The following is a 15,467-nucleotide window of genomic DNA, read 5'->3' as shown; positions in this document are numbered from 1 at the left end:
TTTTTGTTCACTTTCAATTAAACAAATAGTTATAATTAAAAATGAAAATTAAAAAATAAGTTAAATTTAAAAATTTAAAAAGATAAAATCATAAAAAAATTAAAAAGTGTAATATTATTTATATGCCAAAAATAAATAAACAAAATGAGTAAAAGTTTCATTTGAAAACCAAAAAAAAAAGGTTTAAACCGGTAATATACAAGGCATAGGTGTAAAATAATCCTAATGTTTACCTTAACTTTGATTGTTGACTAGGAAGCTAACTAAAAGCAACTCATGTAATCCAAAACAAAAATGAACATGACCCTCTCAAGTTCATTTGAACTTGAGGGAATCCCAATCCAACAAAAACGACTCTTTATGCGGGGGCTAAGTATTTTATCAAACACTTGGTCTGCAACTTCTTCTGGGTTTAAGACACTCTACTTTCAGCCTCACCTACAAATCGGTATCATCGTTCAATCACAGCAGTTATTGTCTTCCAGTTCATTAGCCTGTTTTTACTCTCCTAGCTCTAGTAATTGGCGTAAAGATTTCTCACCGAGAGATATTTGCAAAGATGGTTCGTATACCAACTTTGACAATGTATTAGCTTGCTTTAATCAAATGCTTCATATGAACCCTTTGCCTTCTGTTGATCAGTTCAATAACTTACTATCTTTTCTTGTTAAAACGAAACGATACGACACTGTTATTTCCTTGTACAAAAGAATGGAATTGTTTGGAGTTTCATCTAGTGTTTATACCCTGACTATTTTAATGAATTGTTTATGTCATTCGCATCATGTGAAGTATGGGTTTTCAGTTTTAGGGAAAATCTTTAAATTTGGACTTAGACCAAGTATTGTTACTTTTAATACTTTAATTAATGGATTGTGTATAGAGGGTAGAGTTGTTCAAGCAGTGGAATTGTTAGATTATATTGTAGTGAGAGGGTATCAGCCTACCGTATATACTCATAGTATGATTGTAAACGGTTTGTGTAAGACTGAAGAAACTAGTGTGGCTATTGGTTGGATGAAGAAAATGGTTGAGAGAGGTTTTGAGCCGGAAGTGGTGGCGTATAGTGCAGTCATCGACAGGCTTTGCAAGGACAGGCTGGTGAGCGAAGCTCGAGAATTATTTGATCAAATGACGAGTTCAGGGATATTACCGACTGTGGTAACTTACAACTCGTTAATTTACGGTATGTATAATTTAGGACAGTGGAAGCAAGCTTCGTGTTTATTTAAAGAAATGACGGAGCGGGGTATAAAACCAGATGTATATACGTTAAGTATATTGGTTGATGCATTTTGTAATGAAGGAAAGGTTTTGGAGGCTTTAGGTGTATTTGGCAAGATGATTCAAAAGGGAATGGAGCCTGATATAGTTATGTACAGCTCGTTAATTCACGGTCTTTCCAAGTCAAGCTTGTGGAAGGAATGTTTGACTTTTTATGACGAAATGCTTAATCGAAATATCGAACCAGATGTTGTTACTTTTAGCATTTTGGTTGATGTGTTTTGCAAGAAAGGAATGGTTTCAGTGGCTCAGGGAATCATCAATTTAATGATTCAAAGGGGTATAAAACCCAATGCTGTCACATACAATTCACTGCTAGATGGCTATTGTCTTCAAAACCAAATGGACGAGGCCAGAAAAGTGTTTGGCGTAATGCTCAACAGTGGTTATGAACCGGACATACTTAGTTATAATATCTTGATCAAAGGATACTGCAAAAGTGCTGCAATTGATGAGGCACAGAAAGTCTTTAATGAGATGCCTCACAGAGGTTTAACTCCTAACTCTGTCACTTACACTACTCTTATAAGTGGGTTATGTCAGGCAGGGAGTCTTCAAAGTGCAGAGGATCTTTTCACCGCAATGTGTTCTCGCGGCATGAGTCCTGATATAATAACATACTCAACTTTGCTTGATGGCTTTTGCAAACATGGGCGTCTTGATAAGGGACTCGCATTGTTTGAATCTATGAAAAAAAGCCGGTTTAAACCTAATAAAGTAATCTATAGTATACTCATTGATGGTATGTGCAAAGCTGGGAAATTTGAAGAGGCAAAGGAACTATTTTCTAGCCTCTCAGATGGTGAGTTGCAGCCTAATATTTAAAATTAAATTTAATTGATTCTACTTTGGACTGGTTTAGTATGAAGAAGACGTAGTATTATTAAAGCTAACATAGTATGTATTGGGTTCCTCATGAGTTCTTTAATCATGAATCAAAATATACATTACACGAGACAAATTCCGTCTCAAGTTTATAATCAATTGGAATACGGTTCTAGTACTTATATTTCTTTTCAATTATCAAATCATCTTAATGAAATGAAGAAATTACAACCATACGACATTCATAATTTATACCGTGCTTTAATTTGGTCTTTGATGAGTTTATCTTTTATTGTTGGTTTGTAAATTGTGGATGTCAACTAACGATAAGTGGTTGTAATGTTCTTTATTTTAGTCCATTTCTGTTATACATGAACTAAATTTATTACAATTGATCTCTAAGAACTAGATAAATGAAAATCATCGTACAGGGTTCTTAAGATGGATTTTTCATTTACAAGATCTCAACTCAAGTCAATTTGTGAATCATGTCGGCTGCTTCCTTCAGTGTCCCTTTCTCAGCATGATTCCACCATTTAAATAAGTAGTTATCGACAACTAATCTAAACCAAGGTGACAGCTTTAAATCTTCCTCACCTGCATCTGCTTTCCTCAAGAGCTCCTTTAATTGATCCGGGTTAACATACTTAACATCAGCTACTTAGCCCATTCGAACTTGAACTCGACTTGAAAATTTAAGTCCATTCAACATCAAGCTTGTATAACAGACTCAAGCTTGTATAACAGACTCAAGCTTGGACTCACATAAGTTGGGTTATACCCCCTAAGTATAACAGAAATGACAGCATAAAGAAAACCAAGACCAGCAGGCACAAGTGAATGTGTAAAGAACTTCAACTAATGAGATCAACATCTCTAAACAAAAGCATCCATAAAATTCAACAAAGGTAACAAAATTGTTCTTACAAGTGCATCTTGATATGCATTTTACATTGTCCGAGGAAGAAAACAAAAAGAAGAATGAATCAGGAGGGCTTCTCATAGGAGTTCTGGTCTCTAAATTCGCCGATGGCGGTTCGAATCATTTCAGCAACATGGGGCTGCACAAAGAGATGGGTGCCATCCAAGACATGAATAATGAACTTCTGTGATGTAGGCAGTGAAGCATTCATATTGATTATGAACTGCGCCATGGGTATGTCGCTGCAAATGTAAACACCTTAAGTTTCGAAACTGCGCCATTATTGAATGAAATTGCTGGTGAATTTGTATGATTAAAAATATTTACCAGGATATGAACAATCCTTTAGTGGCATTGACCATCTTGTATCACCAATCTCAATTCCTTCAGAATCTGAAACGGAAAAAAAGAAAAAAGAAAAAAAAAAGCATAATCGGATCATTGATCTTAAATTTTTAAACTTCAAGAATTCAAATGATAAAATTATGAGGAATAACTGAAACCCATAACTGTAAGATGAAACCTTCACCATGAGGAGACAACCCAATTGGAAAAAACTTAACCGAGTTTTCAGCTATCGCAAAAATTCGAATTTCAGTAGAAGTTGGTTCAGAATTTGGAACTGAATAGAATTTTTTTTACCTAACAGAGGAATTTTGTCGAGCAGATGGTGTGCAAATTGAACCACTAACGGGAGAGGAACGCCTTAAACTTTGGAGTTAGAAGCAGGCTTATTCTTTATAAATCAATTCTAATATTGAAGAAATAGAAGGTGTTATTGAAGAAGGTGAAGATCGGGATTTGGATAATAATAATATGAATAAATGTTTTAATTTTGGATGAGAGATCAGTGGTTGGTTACTAATGATATGAATTTGGGATTGCAAAATACTGGGAGAAGGTTGGAGTATATGGTATTGAATGGTGAATTGTCTTGAGGCAAAGTCTAATTCAAATAGAATTGGGTTATATTTGATGCTTTGTTGATGAAATTAATTTCAAAAACATAGTGAATATGTCCATTGCGTTGCGTTTCTTGGGATTGTTTCTTAATTCAAAACAATTAACATAAACTTACAAAATCCAGATTTGATCAATTCTAAAAGAACAAAAGCAAAAGCACTGTTGTGCAAGAGTAGAAACACCAAGAACAGCGGAATCAATCAAATGCCTAAAACATGATTGAAGAATTGTATAGCACCTCAAAACTATAAGTTATAAATCAACAGAAAAAATCTAATAATTAATCCTGGAATATCAACTATATCAATTACAAAAGACTTCCGATCCGCTCTTGCTGCCTGTTCTGTCCTATCCATTCATACAAGCCAGCAGTTTATGGAGCCCGGTGCTCCTTATGAGTAGCAAATGATGCATGCACGCAAGCAACTAACTAATCGAAGTCGTGATCTTCCAATGCTGTCAAAATCATCCTGCAAGCACAAATGAGAGTTTAAACAGGCTCACCAAGAAAATTCAGTTGCAGAAAAGAAAAATACTAGCAGCTCTAGCGTCATCACGTACCAAAATATCGAGAGAAAGAGAAGAACAATGAGATAGAAGAGTTTAAAAAGACGCTGCTTCTTTTCCCAGTGTAATAAGTTAAATATCTCCGTCACATCTACCAGATGTTTTCGTCGTGTGTAACTGATAATAGGACGAGAGGAGTCAGAACAAGAATATCTCATGTTTAATCAAAGGCAAATAGCAAATATAAGCAGCCTAGAATTTACTCGAGCATCATACGAGTTTAAAGCAGAACCACTGCCATTATATAAAATCGATTTAAAGAAGGCTGATTTATAAACGTATGCCACTTGCATATTCTCATGACCTGAATAACAAAATAACATACTGAGTATTGACCATAATACCGTTCATTGTCCAGCAGGCAGGATTACTAATATCTTTTTTTTCACAAATTAACGAAATTAATGATTTTTAAGATAGGTCAACAGTCAACTATTCAACTTTGCATCCCACTACCTGTGTTTGCTCCTGCAACTAGCGGCTCAACATAGCAATTAAGTGCCACAGAGGCAAACCAACACATAACAAGTTAAAAAAAAAAAAGCACCATCATTGGGGTTCGAAATTAGCTGGAGAAAGTCACAATTATACTATTACTCAACATTTGCTTAAATTTTTTAGGTTCCACCTCCAAACCATTAGTCTCGACTCCAAGCAATAATAAGGGTGACAAGGCATTAAAAGGGTTCAAAACTGTTGGATATGTTCCTCAATATTGATCACACATTAGTCCAACAATTAAGCTAAGAATCAACAGCAAGTTCTAGCAGCGTATAAAGTACCGATTTAATTCAATTCAAGCATTGACAAAATGAGCCTTTTATCTGATGGGCAGCAACTATTGGATATCAGTTCAATAAAAAACTATCCCTTTCTTTTAAAATATGCAGAGATATATATACCTCACGTAGAAGAAAAAAATTATCAAATCCACTAAGCGAAAACACTGAGATGATAAAAAGACTTACAGCCTGACATTGTAGTAGAGGTATGGAAGACACAATAGTGACATACACCAATGTCCTGTTAGGAGAAAAAACAGGCATAAAACACCTTCAGTTATATACTCAGGCAAAATCACTTTGTTTATCCGCGAAGACGAGTCATAAGGATTGATATAATCGAACTCCAAATCAGCCAAGCACATAAGCTGCACCCACAACAAATTTTTCTACATTGTTCAAACTTCTATCTCAAAAAAAAAAACACTTAGACAGAAATCAACATTGTTAAAACTTTGCAATTAAATGAATCAAAGGCTGCTTACAATTAGTGCTCGCAATTAATAAAAAAAAATTAAAAATTGTTAGAACAGGTGAAATCTTGATCAATTTAATAAAAAAATTACTCATAATCAACAAGGCACCCTAATTTTCAGCTATGAACAATAACATCCCGTACACTAGTACAGCATATTGAAACTTCGTAATTGAAATTAATTGAAAGAAAAGGATTTAGGGTTTGAAAAGGGGAGAGAGAGACCTGGAAAACGATGACGACAAGTAAGGCAATAAGGAAGAAGAAGGAGATTAGCCAAACATAAAGATCGCCCATTTATTCCTACTTTACTTCTCTCTAAATCTACCCTAACTCTCTTCTTCTTCTTCTTCTTCTACCTCCCAACCCTGACACAAAAGCGCACGATAACTCACTGTTTCACGCTAACAGATTGGTGCGTATTGCACACTTTTGCATACCCAGACGACCTTTTCTTTTTCACTTCACTTCTTTTTAGTTAGCCGCGTGTTTAAGTACAACTGCGTAACACTAATTTTATTTTTCACTCTCTTTTTCTTTTTAGTAAATTTTCCAATAAGGATTAGGATTCCCTCAAGTTTATTTTGAGATCATATTCACGATTTATACCGTTTATTATAAAATGAACGGTGTAGATAAAAAAAGTACATTTTTAATCAAATTAATCTACACCGTTCATTTTATAATAAACGGTGTAAATCGTGAATATGACCCCCTCAAGTTCATATTTGAACTTATGAGAATTCCAATATTTCCTATAATTATTGATTGTATAATAATTATTTATTTTTTTGGAAAATCATTTAGTATTTAAATGAGCATTGATAATATTAAAGAATGTTTAACATTAAAAAAAGTTGTCTATTAATTTCATTAATTTCAGATGGAAGACACATTTAATTATTAAATAAAATTATATATATTTAATCAATTTAATTTTATAATTTTTTTTATATCGATATAATGAAATTTAAAATACAATTTTTATTTTTTAGCTAGCAACCAACTGAAAACTATATAAATTATGTACAAATAATCTACCGAGTGGAATATATATATATATATATATATATATATATATATATATATATATATATATATTTAATTAATTAATTAATTTCTAAAATTTTATATTTTTTAGAAATTTGAAACTCATTGTGATTTATGAGCTTAAATATAAACACACAAGTTGAAATAAATAACAAATTTGTAAATGTTAATTGGAGTAGGCCAATATGCAGATGTGTACAAGGAACAAATTTATTTTTGCGACGAAATATTTGGTCACCAAAACCAAAATTTTCGTTACCAAGTTTCTTCCTCGTACACATCTGCATATTTCACTGAAAAAACCAGTCAAATTGTGACGCATATTTATGGCTAACTTTTTTTTGTTAAGAAAATAATTTATGGCAAAACGATTGTTGGATAATTTTTTAATTTCATGATGGAATTTCTATTGGGAAATTTGACACTGCACTTTGCGACAGTAATATTCACTGCCAATATAAGATGGGTTGAGTTTTGTCATAAATTTACTACAGATTTATGATGGACATATCAACCACAAAGTTTTCTAACACAAGTTCCTTCATATCATCACAATTTTGCGATGACACATATTTGTGACATGATTTTTCTATCACAAGCGATATAATATCTAAATTAAAAAGGAAAAAGGTGCATTAATAACTTTAATGTATAGCCCGTATGTTGGCATTTTATATATTTCGAATCTTAAAAATGACCATAATATCTTGAAAAAGTATCAAACTTTCGATTCTGGGGATCACTCAACTTACCCAATATATCAAAATGATCACTGAACTAAAAAACGCTACAAAGTGCTCATCAAACTTTCGATTTTTTTATCACAGAGAAGTCACTTAATGAATTCCGGTCAAATTTATCCAATGTGGCAGCCGGACCGTCCAGCTCATTACTGACATCACAAATTTAATTATAAAAAATAAAGAAACAGAAGAAAAGACATAAAAACCCTTGACACCTAAGAGAATAAGACAAAAAGATAAAACAGTAACCCTAAAATCGAAAATGGGGGAGTGACTTCTCTGTGATATAAAATCGAAAGTTTGATGAGCATTTTGTAGCGTTTTTTAGTTCAATGATCATTTTGATATATTGAGTAAGTTGAGTGACCTCCAAAATCAATTATCCCATATTTGTGACATGATTTTTCTATCACAAGCGATATAATATCTAAATTAAAAAGGAAAAAGGTGCATTAATAACTTTAATGTATAGCCCGTATGTTGGCATTTTATATATTTCGAATCTTAAAAATGACCATAATATCTTGAAAAAGTATCAAAAATGACTCATTTGTTAACATTTTCATTTAATGTTGTACACATTTGAGATCCGAAATACATGACGTGCCAACAAAAGACACGAGATATATTTACACTTTTTCCGGTTAAAAAAAGTAATTAAATCTGTAGATGTCATTATACATATATAATTATTATGCTTATATACCAACATTTTTAAATAATAAAATTGTCATATTTTTTTAAAAAATTATTCCTTGATTTTTTTAAATATTAACTTTTAAAAATGATTAATTTAAAAACATGTAATTTTTAAAAAAAATATAAATTTTAAAATTTATTGTTTTTAAAATCTAAATATTTTTAAAGAAAAATGTGATTTAAAAGGAACATTTTAAATAATAAAATATATAATTTTAAAATACAAAAAGAATGTAAAATAATATTTCTTTAGATTTTAAAATCTTACAATAATATTTATATGTGATATGTAGTAATTAATAAATAACTATACTTGTAAACTACAATGATACTAATTTATATATGAATTTCTGTTGTGCAAGCTAATAAATATATTAGATATAGTTGTATAGAAATTTTAATACTAGCCTAGCCAAAATGGATTGAAAGTGAGTGAAACTTCAAAGTTAAATGAGCTGCTTGCTTGCGTAGAAATGAATGATTTTCAGAAAAATTATTAAAAATTCATGAATAATGCAAAACTTTCTAAAAAAATGAAATAATTACAGTACGAGTAATAAAGAAGGTTAGTATAACTTAATTGAATATGAATATAAAATTACTTTTTTCAATTTTGTCGTCTCAAATTTGTATGATAAATTTATCAATGAAATTTGTGATAGGTTTGTGAAATTTATCACAAAAAAATCTCGTGCAAAATAAAATTTGTCACAATTGAAAGAGATATTAAAAAAATTGTGATGGAAATTCTCATCATAAATTTGTGACAAATAAATTTCCGCCATAAGCATTCTGTGATATTTTTTTCTATGATGGCCAATTCGACATAAGCAACAGTGTGACGAACTTGGCATACATAAATTAATGATTTTACGATAGCGTGCATCACAATTTATAGCAATTGCTTCATTTCATATATGGATAACTAGCTAGAGAAATCAGAGGAATTAAAGTAGTATATCAAGAATTCCATTAACGAAATAAACTAATAAAATGTAGATTTATTAGCTAAATTTGCTTCCTTTGAGCAAGAAGTAGTGATGGTGTTTGAAGTCTTTAAGCACATAAAGAAATTTCTGGATCCCAAATTTATTAACTTCTCATCAGCCTTCAAACCTGCATTAAAACAAGCTCACTCTTAACTTATAATTTAAAATTGAATCAATTAAAAATTTGATTGAGACAACCATCAAACTTCAACTAAGTAAATGTAATTATATATTCTTAAAATAAAACAATTTAAATGACATGATAGTTAATAAAAAAATTGAAGTTAAAAAAAATCGTCAAATATTTTAAATTTTCTGAATTATTAACTAAAAAACAGAAATTAACGATAACTTACTTTCGAAGCTGAACTGAGAGTAGTGAAGAGCAAAGCAATCAGGATTAGAATTAATCAAAAATGGCCGTCTTTTCTCCTTCACATAAATCTCTATAACCGCCTTAATTAAATCCTTAACGGTATTCTCCGGCGCCATGATCACCTGAACCGGCCCTAAGCTCCGTTCTATGTTCACATTCAGCAGCAACTTCGTTAACTTACTCTGTGAGGCCGACGCCCCTGTTTCACTTGAAGCAAACATTTCCGGAACCGAAATGAGCTCTCCACGACTTTGACCGAGGTCGGAATATCTCTCCGGCGGGAAATTATTAGGCTGTAGTGAAGTGTCAACTCGGTGAGAACGAAGAGGCCGTGTAACGATGTGGCGGAAGGTGATTGGAGCTCTAGAAGTCATTGAACAGTTAGTCAGTTAGTAATTCAACAATAATGTAATGAAATTTGAGTTATGTCTGTATATATGCAGAGAATAATTAAGGTTTGGTTTAGGTTGGTCCAGTTACGTCATCGTTTTATATTTCAGTTTTGCGACAGTTAAAAGAAGAAGCGAGAAATTTCGTGGAAGGTGGCATGTTATGACAGTGGCCTTAGGTTTTTGTGTTTATTACGGATATGGTTTCATTAAATGTTGTCGATTCTTATGATTCTGTAATGTGCCCACACAAGTTTTTGTATTTTGTTTTACTTATGCTAGTAAATTGATCATGAAGATTTGGATATTTTTCCCTTAATTAAACTTGATTAGGTAATTTTTGGTGGCCATGTGATTTATGTCTGTTTATGGCTCACAAAAGAGTATGTATCTATGGATTGAAAAAATTAGGCTGATTTTTTTTGACTTTATTATAAAATGCATGTTAAAATTTAATTTTTGTATGATATCTGAAATAATTTTATATTGCAATGCGTATTTTAAAGAAAACTTTTAATGAGAGATTGTTATATATGCACTAAAAGGTAAATAAAAAATGCGCACAATGACGAGTCGTTTTATCAGAAAAAACACTTGATAAATAAATTACAATTTAATGTTTACTTTGTGATGAACTCAAATTTTAGTGATCTATAAAACTTTATATATTTATAAAAAAGATTAAGTTGATTTTGTTGTATCATTTTTATAAATCTCTTAAATAATTAAATCAAAATGTGTTTATTAATCCTACTTGATAAATCATTGAAGCACTCGAGGGTTCCTGGGCTATCAAGATCATTTGAGAGCACAAAGGTCATATGCACCGGTGGGATTTTCCGGCTGTTTGCTACGACGCTTAATTCGGTACTTTTAAAGTGATTTATATGGACCTACTCGTACAACCATTTAGAAGCTCCTTTCTTGATCTTCATATTCAATTTGCTAAGCTGGCGAATTCTGTTATGCATCAAGTTGTATGTCAAGTGTACGTGAGGCGGGAGACGTTCTCATGTGCTAGATAATCTTCTGTATTCCCCTCGGATCGGTTGAACACGTGTTCGTCCGAAATATGATAAGTCAGACACTTTTAGAGGTAGTATCTGAGTTATCTTGATATGGTCTTCAATCAGGATATCTCGGACTCGATGATTAGATGCACATTCTAATCTTCGGACTAGTTGTGTGCTTATCTCGGTCAATCAATATTATGAATATTGATTATTGTTTGTTTGACTTGGTAACATTACATGTTAATGAAGTTGTTTCACCTCTATATTATATTACCACTATTTAATAATTAAAATTAAAAATTTCAGCATATAAAACAATGCTATTTAAAATTTAAAATATACCAAAAAAAGCAAGATACATATTAAATTCATACCAATTAAAAAAATTATTCATTAAATGTATTAATCATCCAGGTATATATATGCATACGTAGGTAAGCACTAAGGATGATAAAAATAAAAGGGATAAGAATACACCTAAATCCAAGCATAGTTGAATTGGTAAAGCGCTCTTCTAACTTAAGTAAGTTCGTGAGTTCGAACCGTATTCATATATGCAGCCGTTTAAAATTTAGAGTCAGAGTTTGCCTCTCGCAAGGTACCACATGATTTAAGTGGGAATTAATCTGAATGTAAAAAATTTAATGGTGCCGTCTTATAGTTGAGATTCATTCAAAAAAAAACCTCATGTGTCCTATCCTATACCAAAATGACATGAAAAGAAACACAACAAAATGAAACTGCAGACATTGGGAAAAGCCCATCTTTTGAATTGATTCAGAACATTTAGTAAGCTTGAGTTAGGCCCAAAACATTTTAGCCTAAAGTTTTATTTTGAAATAAAATGAGTAGTTGATTTCAAAATTCATGGAATTTAGTGTACAAAACTGTTCCACTTAAACAATTATACATGTCTAATTCCTAGTGGTTTCGCCATCTAACCGACCACGTTTTAAAACATTTGCCGACCATTTGTTTAAATTTGTCGTGTATAGGAGCATATTCCTGAATCACTGTGCATCTTCATTGTAATAATAATCATTAATTATTAGACTACCAAGAACCAATCTACTCCGATAAATTTAAAAACATAAAAAAAATCGTAAAGATGATACCCTAATATTAAAAAATAACGATAAATAAGAGAGACCAATTGGTTTTTTTTTATTGGGACAAAAATGAACTGAATATTCGCTTATTATATTGCTTGGAACTTGAAGAACCAAATCTACTTTACCTCACCTTATAGTAATTCAGAAAATTAAAAAATTGAAGCTTTACAATGTTTTGAATCAATGATCTTGCAACTTTGCAACTCAGGTAAATATAAGTAAATATAACTAATAAGATCAATATATCATTAATTTGGACTGTAAATGGTAAACATAGCTTTATATTTACATTTATAAGTATAAAATTAAGCAATTTCTTAGAAAAAATTACTTACCACCGCTTAAAATTATATCAAAATTACCAATTTTCCTCGTTAAATTTAAAAATTCACTGTTTTTCATCTATCATTTTAGTTCCATTTAATTGATATCTCCTCCTTCCGACAAGAGTTCAGTAATCTAGAACCAAAAGTCGGGAGTAGTATATTGCATCTAATATTAAGGGTGATAGTAATTTTTTCCATTAAAATAAAAAAAAAAACAGGAAATAATATTTACTAATAGGAATTTTCAATTGAGAGTTCCGCAAATAATATGTTGCAGCACTCTCATAGTGTAGGAATGAGATGTTGATCATTTCCAGCAAACCAAGACCTTCCAAAGTCGATGCGATCTTCTGATGATTTTTCCAGCTTTTCGAGCAACAAAAGCTGACAATAAGAATGCAGGAGGCGGAATTGGTCTTGCCGGAGCAGTTTCAGAAATGGAAGGAGAGGCTGTTCCAATACTGCTACGGTTGCTGCTACTTCTTCTGAGAAAGAAGCTTCGGCTACCAATATCACCTATCAGTTCTGACTTGTCAAGACCTGTTAATAAAAAGTTATATAAAACATTAGTATATAATAATGTCAAGCACATTTTGTGGGCAATCTGGTTTATCAATACAACATACAGATTAAGTTACCAACTTAAGCAGAGAATGTAACATCATAGCATACATTATTTGGAACAAACATGCATGTAATATTCGAACACTATTGCACAGAAACTTGGCGAGTTTTAAATTTCAGTGTTTTGTTTTAATTTCCAAAAATGCTACTAAAACTGGAACTCAATACTTATAGCCTATTCTTATATTAAAATATTGTTTTACCGTTTTTCATTTCAGTATTTCTCGTTTCAGCATTTCCGTTACCGTGCAACATAGCTCGAGCAACTCGAAAATGCTGAAATCGTGCTGAGTACAAGACCGAAAATCTACATTTTGGTTTAACATAACCATCCAAAATGGAAGTCTCTCACAAATTTGTAATTTCCAAATTGATCTAACAAGACCATCAAAAGAAATCTGAATATTTGTCCACATAATTCAGAAACTTAATTAATGCATTGTCTAGTTAGTAATGCAAGTTCACTTCTGATAACACATTCTCAATCCAAAAACAAGGTAGTTCAGTGGCATAACCAAAACAACAATCCCTTGATTAATTTAATTTCAAATCGCAACCAATTCACAACTATTAGGAACAATATCAGTCAAATGCACAATCAATTTTCACCGCCACTCAAATGCGAAAATTGGTAAATTTACTTACATTGAAGACTGAAGTACGAATGATGCAATTCATAAGACGACGATGAATCATTACCAAGCTTCGGAGTCCTTCCTTCTTCACTATACTTATCTACAACAACCTTAATTGTGTCCTCCACAGTAGATCCCAATTTAACCATTGTCCTAACAGGACCCGGACTCCCTTCTACGGTTACATTAACCACCACTTTTGCATCTTTTCTGTACCCCTGCAATTTCATCAAAATCAGACAAACATCTAATAGTTATATATAGCCTTCACCAATATTCATCAAAATCAATTTTACCATTGAAATTCTTTGTAGCCAAACTGTATACAAGTTCACATCACCAAGTTCTTGATCTCATTTAATCATAAATGAAAGCATCACAATTAGGAGTATAATGGAGCAATTAATATTAATTCACATTGATTTTAAAAAATGCATGCATCTCTAACAAACTTTCTTTTGTGGGTCAAGCAATAATTAGAGTGTGAATTAAAACTTGTCGTAATTAAACAAAAATTCTAACTAAATGAAATTGGGTTGACCAAACATTTCAAGAAAATTTCTAATTCAATCAAAATAGGATAACTTTGAAAACTACCTCAGAGTTTTTTTTTTGATGAATAAACTACCTCAGAGTTGCGAGGAGAAGAAGCAAAAACATCGATGCATGTATGAGGCCTCGGCAACAGACCACCGCCGGCTCCGCCACCGTCACTCTGACACCATAAAAAACTCTTACTTTTCAGATCTTCAGTTTCACTGCTCTGCCATAGCATCGGCTCCGACGAGCATCGTTTCAGAATCTTGATTGGTTTAGAGCGGTTCTTAGCAAATCGCTTATGATGCAGTGGTGGTGGAGTGGTTGTCCTTCTACTCGGGGAAGGAGATGGATGCGGCGGCCTTGATTTCCGTCTGCCTGAGGTCGTGACTCTTCGCCGGAGACTACTCCTCTCAGGCATGTGTTTGACTTCAATTCACGTATAAATTATTGAATGAAAACAAGAACAAAATCTGTATTAATGTTGAACGATATTGAATTAATTAGTTAATGTACTTTTTGGTGATAATCTGTGAAAACTTAAAAAGTTGGTTGCCATTGAAAGAAGAGACGTTAGAAGTTGGAAGGTAGTTGAAGCAAAAGGCTGCCCTCTTTTAAAAGTAAGGTCTGTCGTCTTAGCCTTTTTTTTCCATTATTCTTTTTGTACTTTAGCGACGCTAAATACTATTGGTCATCTTTTTTCATTTTTAATCTTAAATTAAACCCGGCATGCACCCTCTCGTAAGGTAACATGTTTTTTTTTAATATGTTAATCATTTTATATTATTTTACAAAATTTTATTATAAATCTGACTATTTATATAATAAAATTATGGCCTAATCACTCAAAAAACTCTCACCTTTAAATTTTTTTTCAATTCCACCCCGATGTTGAAAATTTGTCAATTTTACCCACTTTTAAATTTTCCGTTTTCAATTGTACCCCAAATTTTTAATTTTTGTTAATTTTTTAACTTAAATGATGAAATCATTCAATTAACTAAGTTTAAACATGAAATTAAATTCTTTTTTATTCAAAAAAGTACAAATAAATCCTTTATTTTTAAAAACTAACTAAAACCCATAATCATATTAACACTAACTTAAATTCTTAATTAATTTAACTAAATTTAAATAAATTTTAAAAACGTACAAT

The 15,467-nt window shown here is 31.8% G+C and overlaps 5 protein-coding genes across 6 annotated transcripts; 1 reads left to right on the top strand and 4 right to left on the bottom strand.

The window, feature by feature from the left end:
- Positions 1-269: 269 nt before the first annotated feature.
- LOC126677860 (putative pentatricopeptide repeat-containing protein At1g12700, mitochondrial) lies at positions 270-2,287 on the top strand. Its single transcript, XM_050372671.2, has one exon. The coding sequence runs from the start codon at positions 295-297 to the stop codon at positions 2,107-2,109; it is 1,815 nt and encodes a 604-aa protein (XP_050228628.1). The 5' UTR covers positions 270-294; the 3' UTR covers positions 2,110-2,287.
- A 659-nt stretch (positions 2,288-2,946) lies between these two features.
- On the bottom strand, positions 2,947-4,065 carry LOC126677862 (general transcription and DNA repair factor IIH subunit TFB5). 2 transcript variants are annotated; one of them, XM_050372674.2, is made up of 3 exons: positions 3,674-4,065; positions 3,359-3,424; positions 2,947-3,273 (listed from the first exon to the last, which is right to left on the bottom strand). In XM_050372674.2, exons 2-3 carry the CDS (start codon positions 3,391-3,393, stop codon positions 3,096-3,098), a joined length of 213 nt encoding a protein of 70 aa, XP_050228631.1. In that variant the 5' UTR covers positions 3,394-3,424; positions 3,674-4,065; the 3' UTR covers positions 2,947-3,095. The 2 variants fall into 2 exon arrangements, with proteins under 2 accessions (XP_050228631.1, XP_050228632.1); XM_050372675.2 differs by lacking the exon at positions 3,674-4,065 and adding an exon at positions 3,542-3,618.
- A 134-nt stretch (positions 4,066-4,199) lies between these two features.
- On the bottom strand, positions 4,200-6,301 carry LOC126677861 (protein cornichon homolog 4). Its single transcript, XM_050372672.2, has 4 exons — positions 6,044-6,301; positions 5,530-5,711; positions 4,556-4,678; positions 4,200-4,464 (listed from the first exon to the last, which is right to left on the bottom strand). Exons 1-4 carry the CDS (start codon positions 6,113-6,115, stop codon positions 4,425-4,427), a joined length of 417 nt encoding a protein of 138 aa, XP_050228629.1. The 5' UTR covers positions 6,116-6,301; the 3' UTR covers positions 4,200-4,424.
- Positions 6,302-9,282: 2,981 nt separating this feature from the next.
- LOC126677870 (uncharacterized) lies at positions 9,283-10,165 on the bottom strand. Its single transcript, XM_050372685.2, has 2 exons — positions 9,656-10,165; positions 9,283-9,426 (listed from the first exon to the last, which is right to left on the bottom strand). Exons 1-2 carry the CDS (start codon positions 10,047-10,049, stop codon positions 9,296-9,298), a joined length of 525 nt encoding a protein of 174 aa, XP_050228642.1. The 5' UTR covers positions 10,050-10,165; the 3' UTR covers positions 9,283-9,295.
- Positions 10,166-12,687: 2,522 nt separating this feature from the next.
- On the bottom strand, positions 12,688-14,926 carry LOC126676300 (uncharacterized protein At4g22758). Its single transcript, XM_050370475.2, has 3 exons — positions 14,403-14,926; positions 13,785-13,992; positions 12,688-13,055 (listed from the first exon to the last, which is right to left on the bottom strand). The coding sequence occupies exons 1-3, from the start codon at positions 14,730-14,732 to the stop codon at positions 12,823-12,825; spliced, it is 771 nt and encodes a 256-aa protein (XP_050226432.1). The 5' UTR covers positions 14,733-14,926; the 3' UTR covers positions 12,688-12,822.
- Positions 14,927-15,467: the final 541 nt, after the last annotated feature.

Source organism: Mercurialis annua, linkage group LG4 (genome assembly GCF_937616625.2).
Source record: "Mercurialis annua linkage group LG4, ddMerAnnu1.2, whole genome shotgun sequence".
NCBI classification, from domain to species: Eukaryota; Viridiplantae; Streptophyta; class Magnoliopsida; order Malpighiales; family Euphorbiaceae; genus Mercurialis; species Mercurialis annua.
This window is presented reverse-complemented; position numbering and strand designations above follow the sequence as displayed.

What these genes read in the sequence shown, in the direction of transcription:
- LOC126677860 (XM_050372671.2), top strand. Translation starts at nt 295, where the DNA reads ATGAACATGACCCTCTCAAGTTCATTTGAACTTGAGGGAATCCCAATC.
- LOC126677862 (XM_050372674.2), bottom strand. Translation starts at nt 3,393, where the DNA reads ATGGTCAATGCCACTAAAGGATTGTTCATATCCTG. An exon ending in AAAGGATTGTTCATATCCTG is followed by an intron (nt 3,274 to 3,358) that starts GTAAATATTTTT and finishes TTACATTTGCAG; the next exon opens with CGACATACCCATGGCGCAGT.
- LOC126677861 (XM_050372672.2), bottom strand. Translation starts at nt 6,115, where the DNA reads ATGGGCGATCTTTATGTTTGGCTAATCTCCTTCTTCTTCCTTATTGCC. An exon ending in TTGTCGTCATCGTTTTCCAG is followed by an intron (nt 5,712 to 6,043) that starts GTCTCTCTCTCC and finishes TTGTGGGTGCAG; the next exon opens with CTTATGTGCTTGGCTGATTT. An exon ending in CTCTTTCTCTCGATATTTTG is followed by an intron (nt 4,465 to 4,555) that starts GTACGTGATGAC and finishes TTGTGCTTGCAG; the next exon opens with GATGATTTTGACAGCATTGG.
- LOC126677870 (XM_050372685.2), bottom strand. Translation starts at nt 10,049, where the DNA reads ATGACTTCTAGAGCTCCAATCACCTTCCGCCACATCGTTACACGGCCT. An exon ending in CTCTCAGTTCAGCTTCGAAA is followed by an intron (nt 9,427 to 9,655) that starts GTAAGTTATCGT and finishes GTTTTAATGCAG; the next exon opens with GTTTGAAGGCTGATGAGAAG.
- LOC126676300 (XM_050370475.2), bottom strand. Translation starts at nt 14,732, where the DNA reads ATGCCTGAGAGGAGTAGTCTCCGGCGAAGAGTCACGACCTCAGGCAGA. An exon ending in CTTCTCCTCGCAACTCTGAG is followed by an intron (nt 13,993 to 14,402) that starts GTAGTTTATTCA and finishes ATGAAATTGCAG; the next exon opens with GGGTACAGAAAAGATGCAAA. An exon ending in TTCGTACTTCAGTCTTCAAT is followed by an intron (nt 13,056 to 13,784) that starts GTAAGTAAATTT and finishes TTTTATTAACAG; the next exon opens with GTCTTGACAAGTCAGAACTG.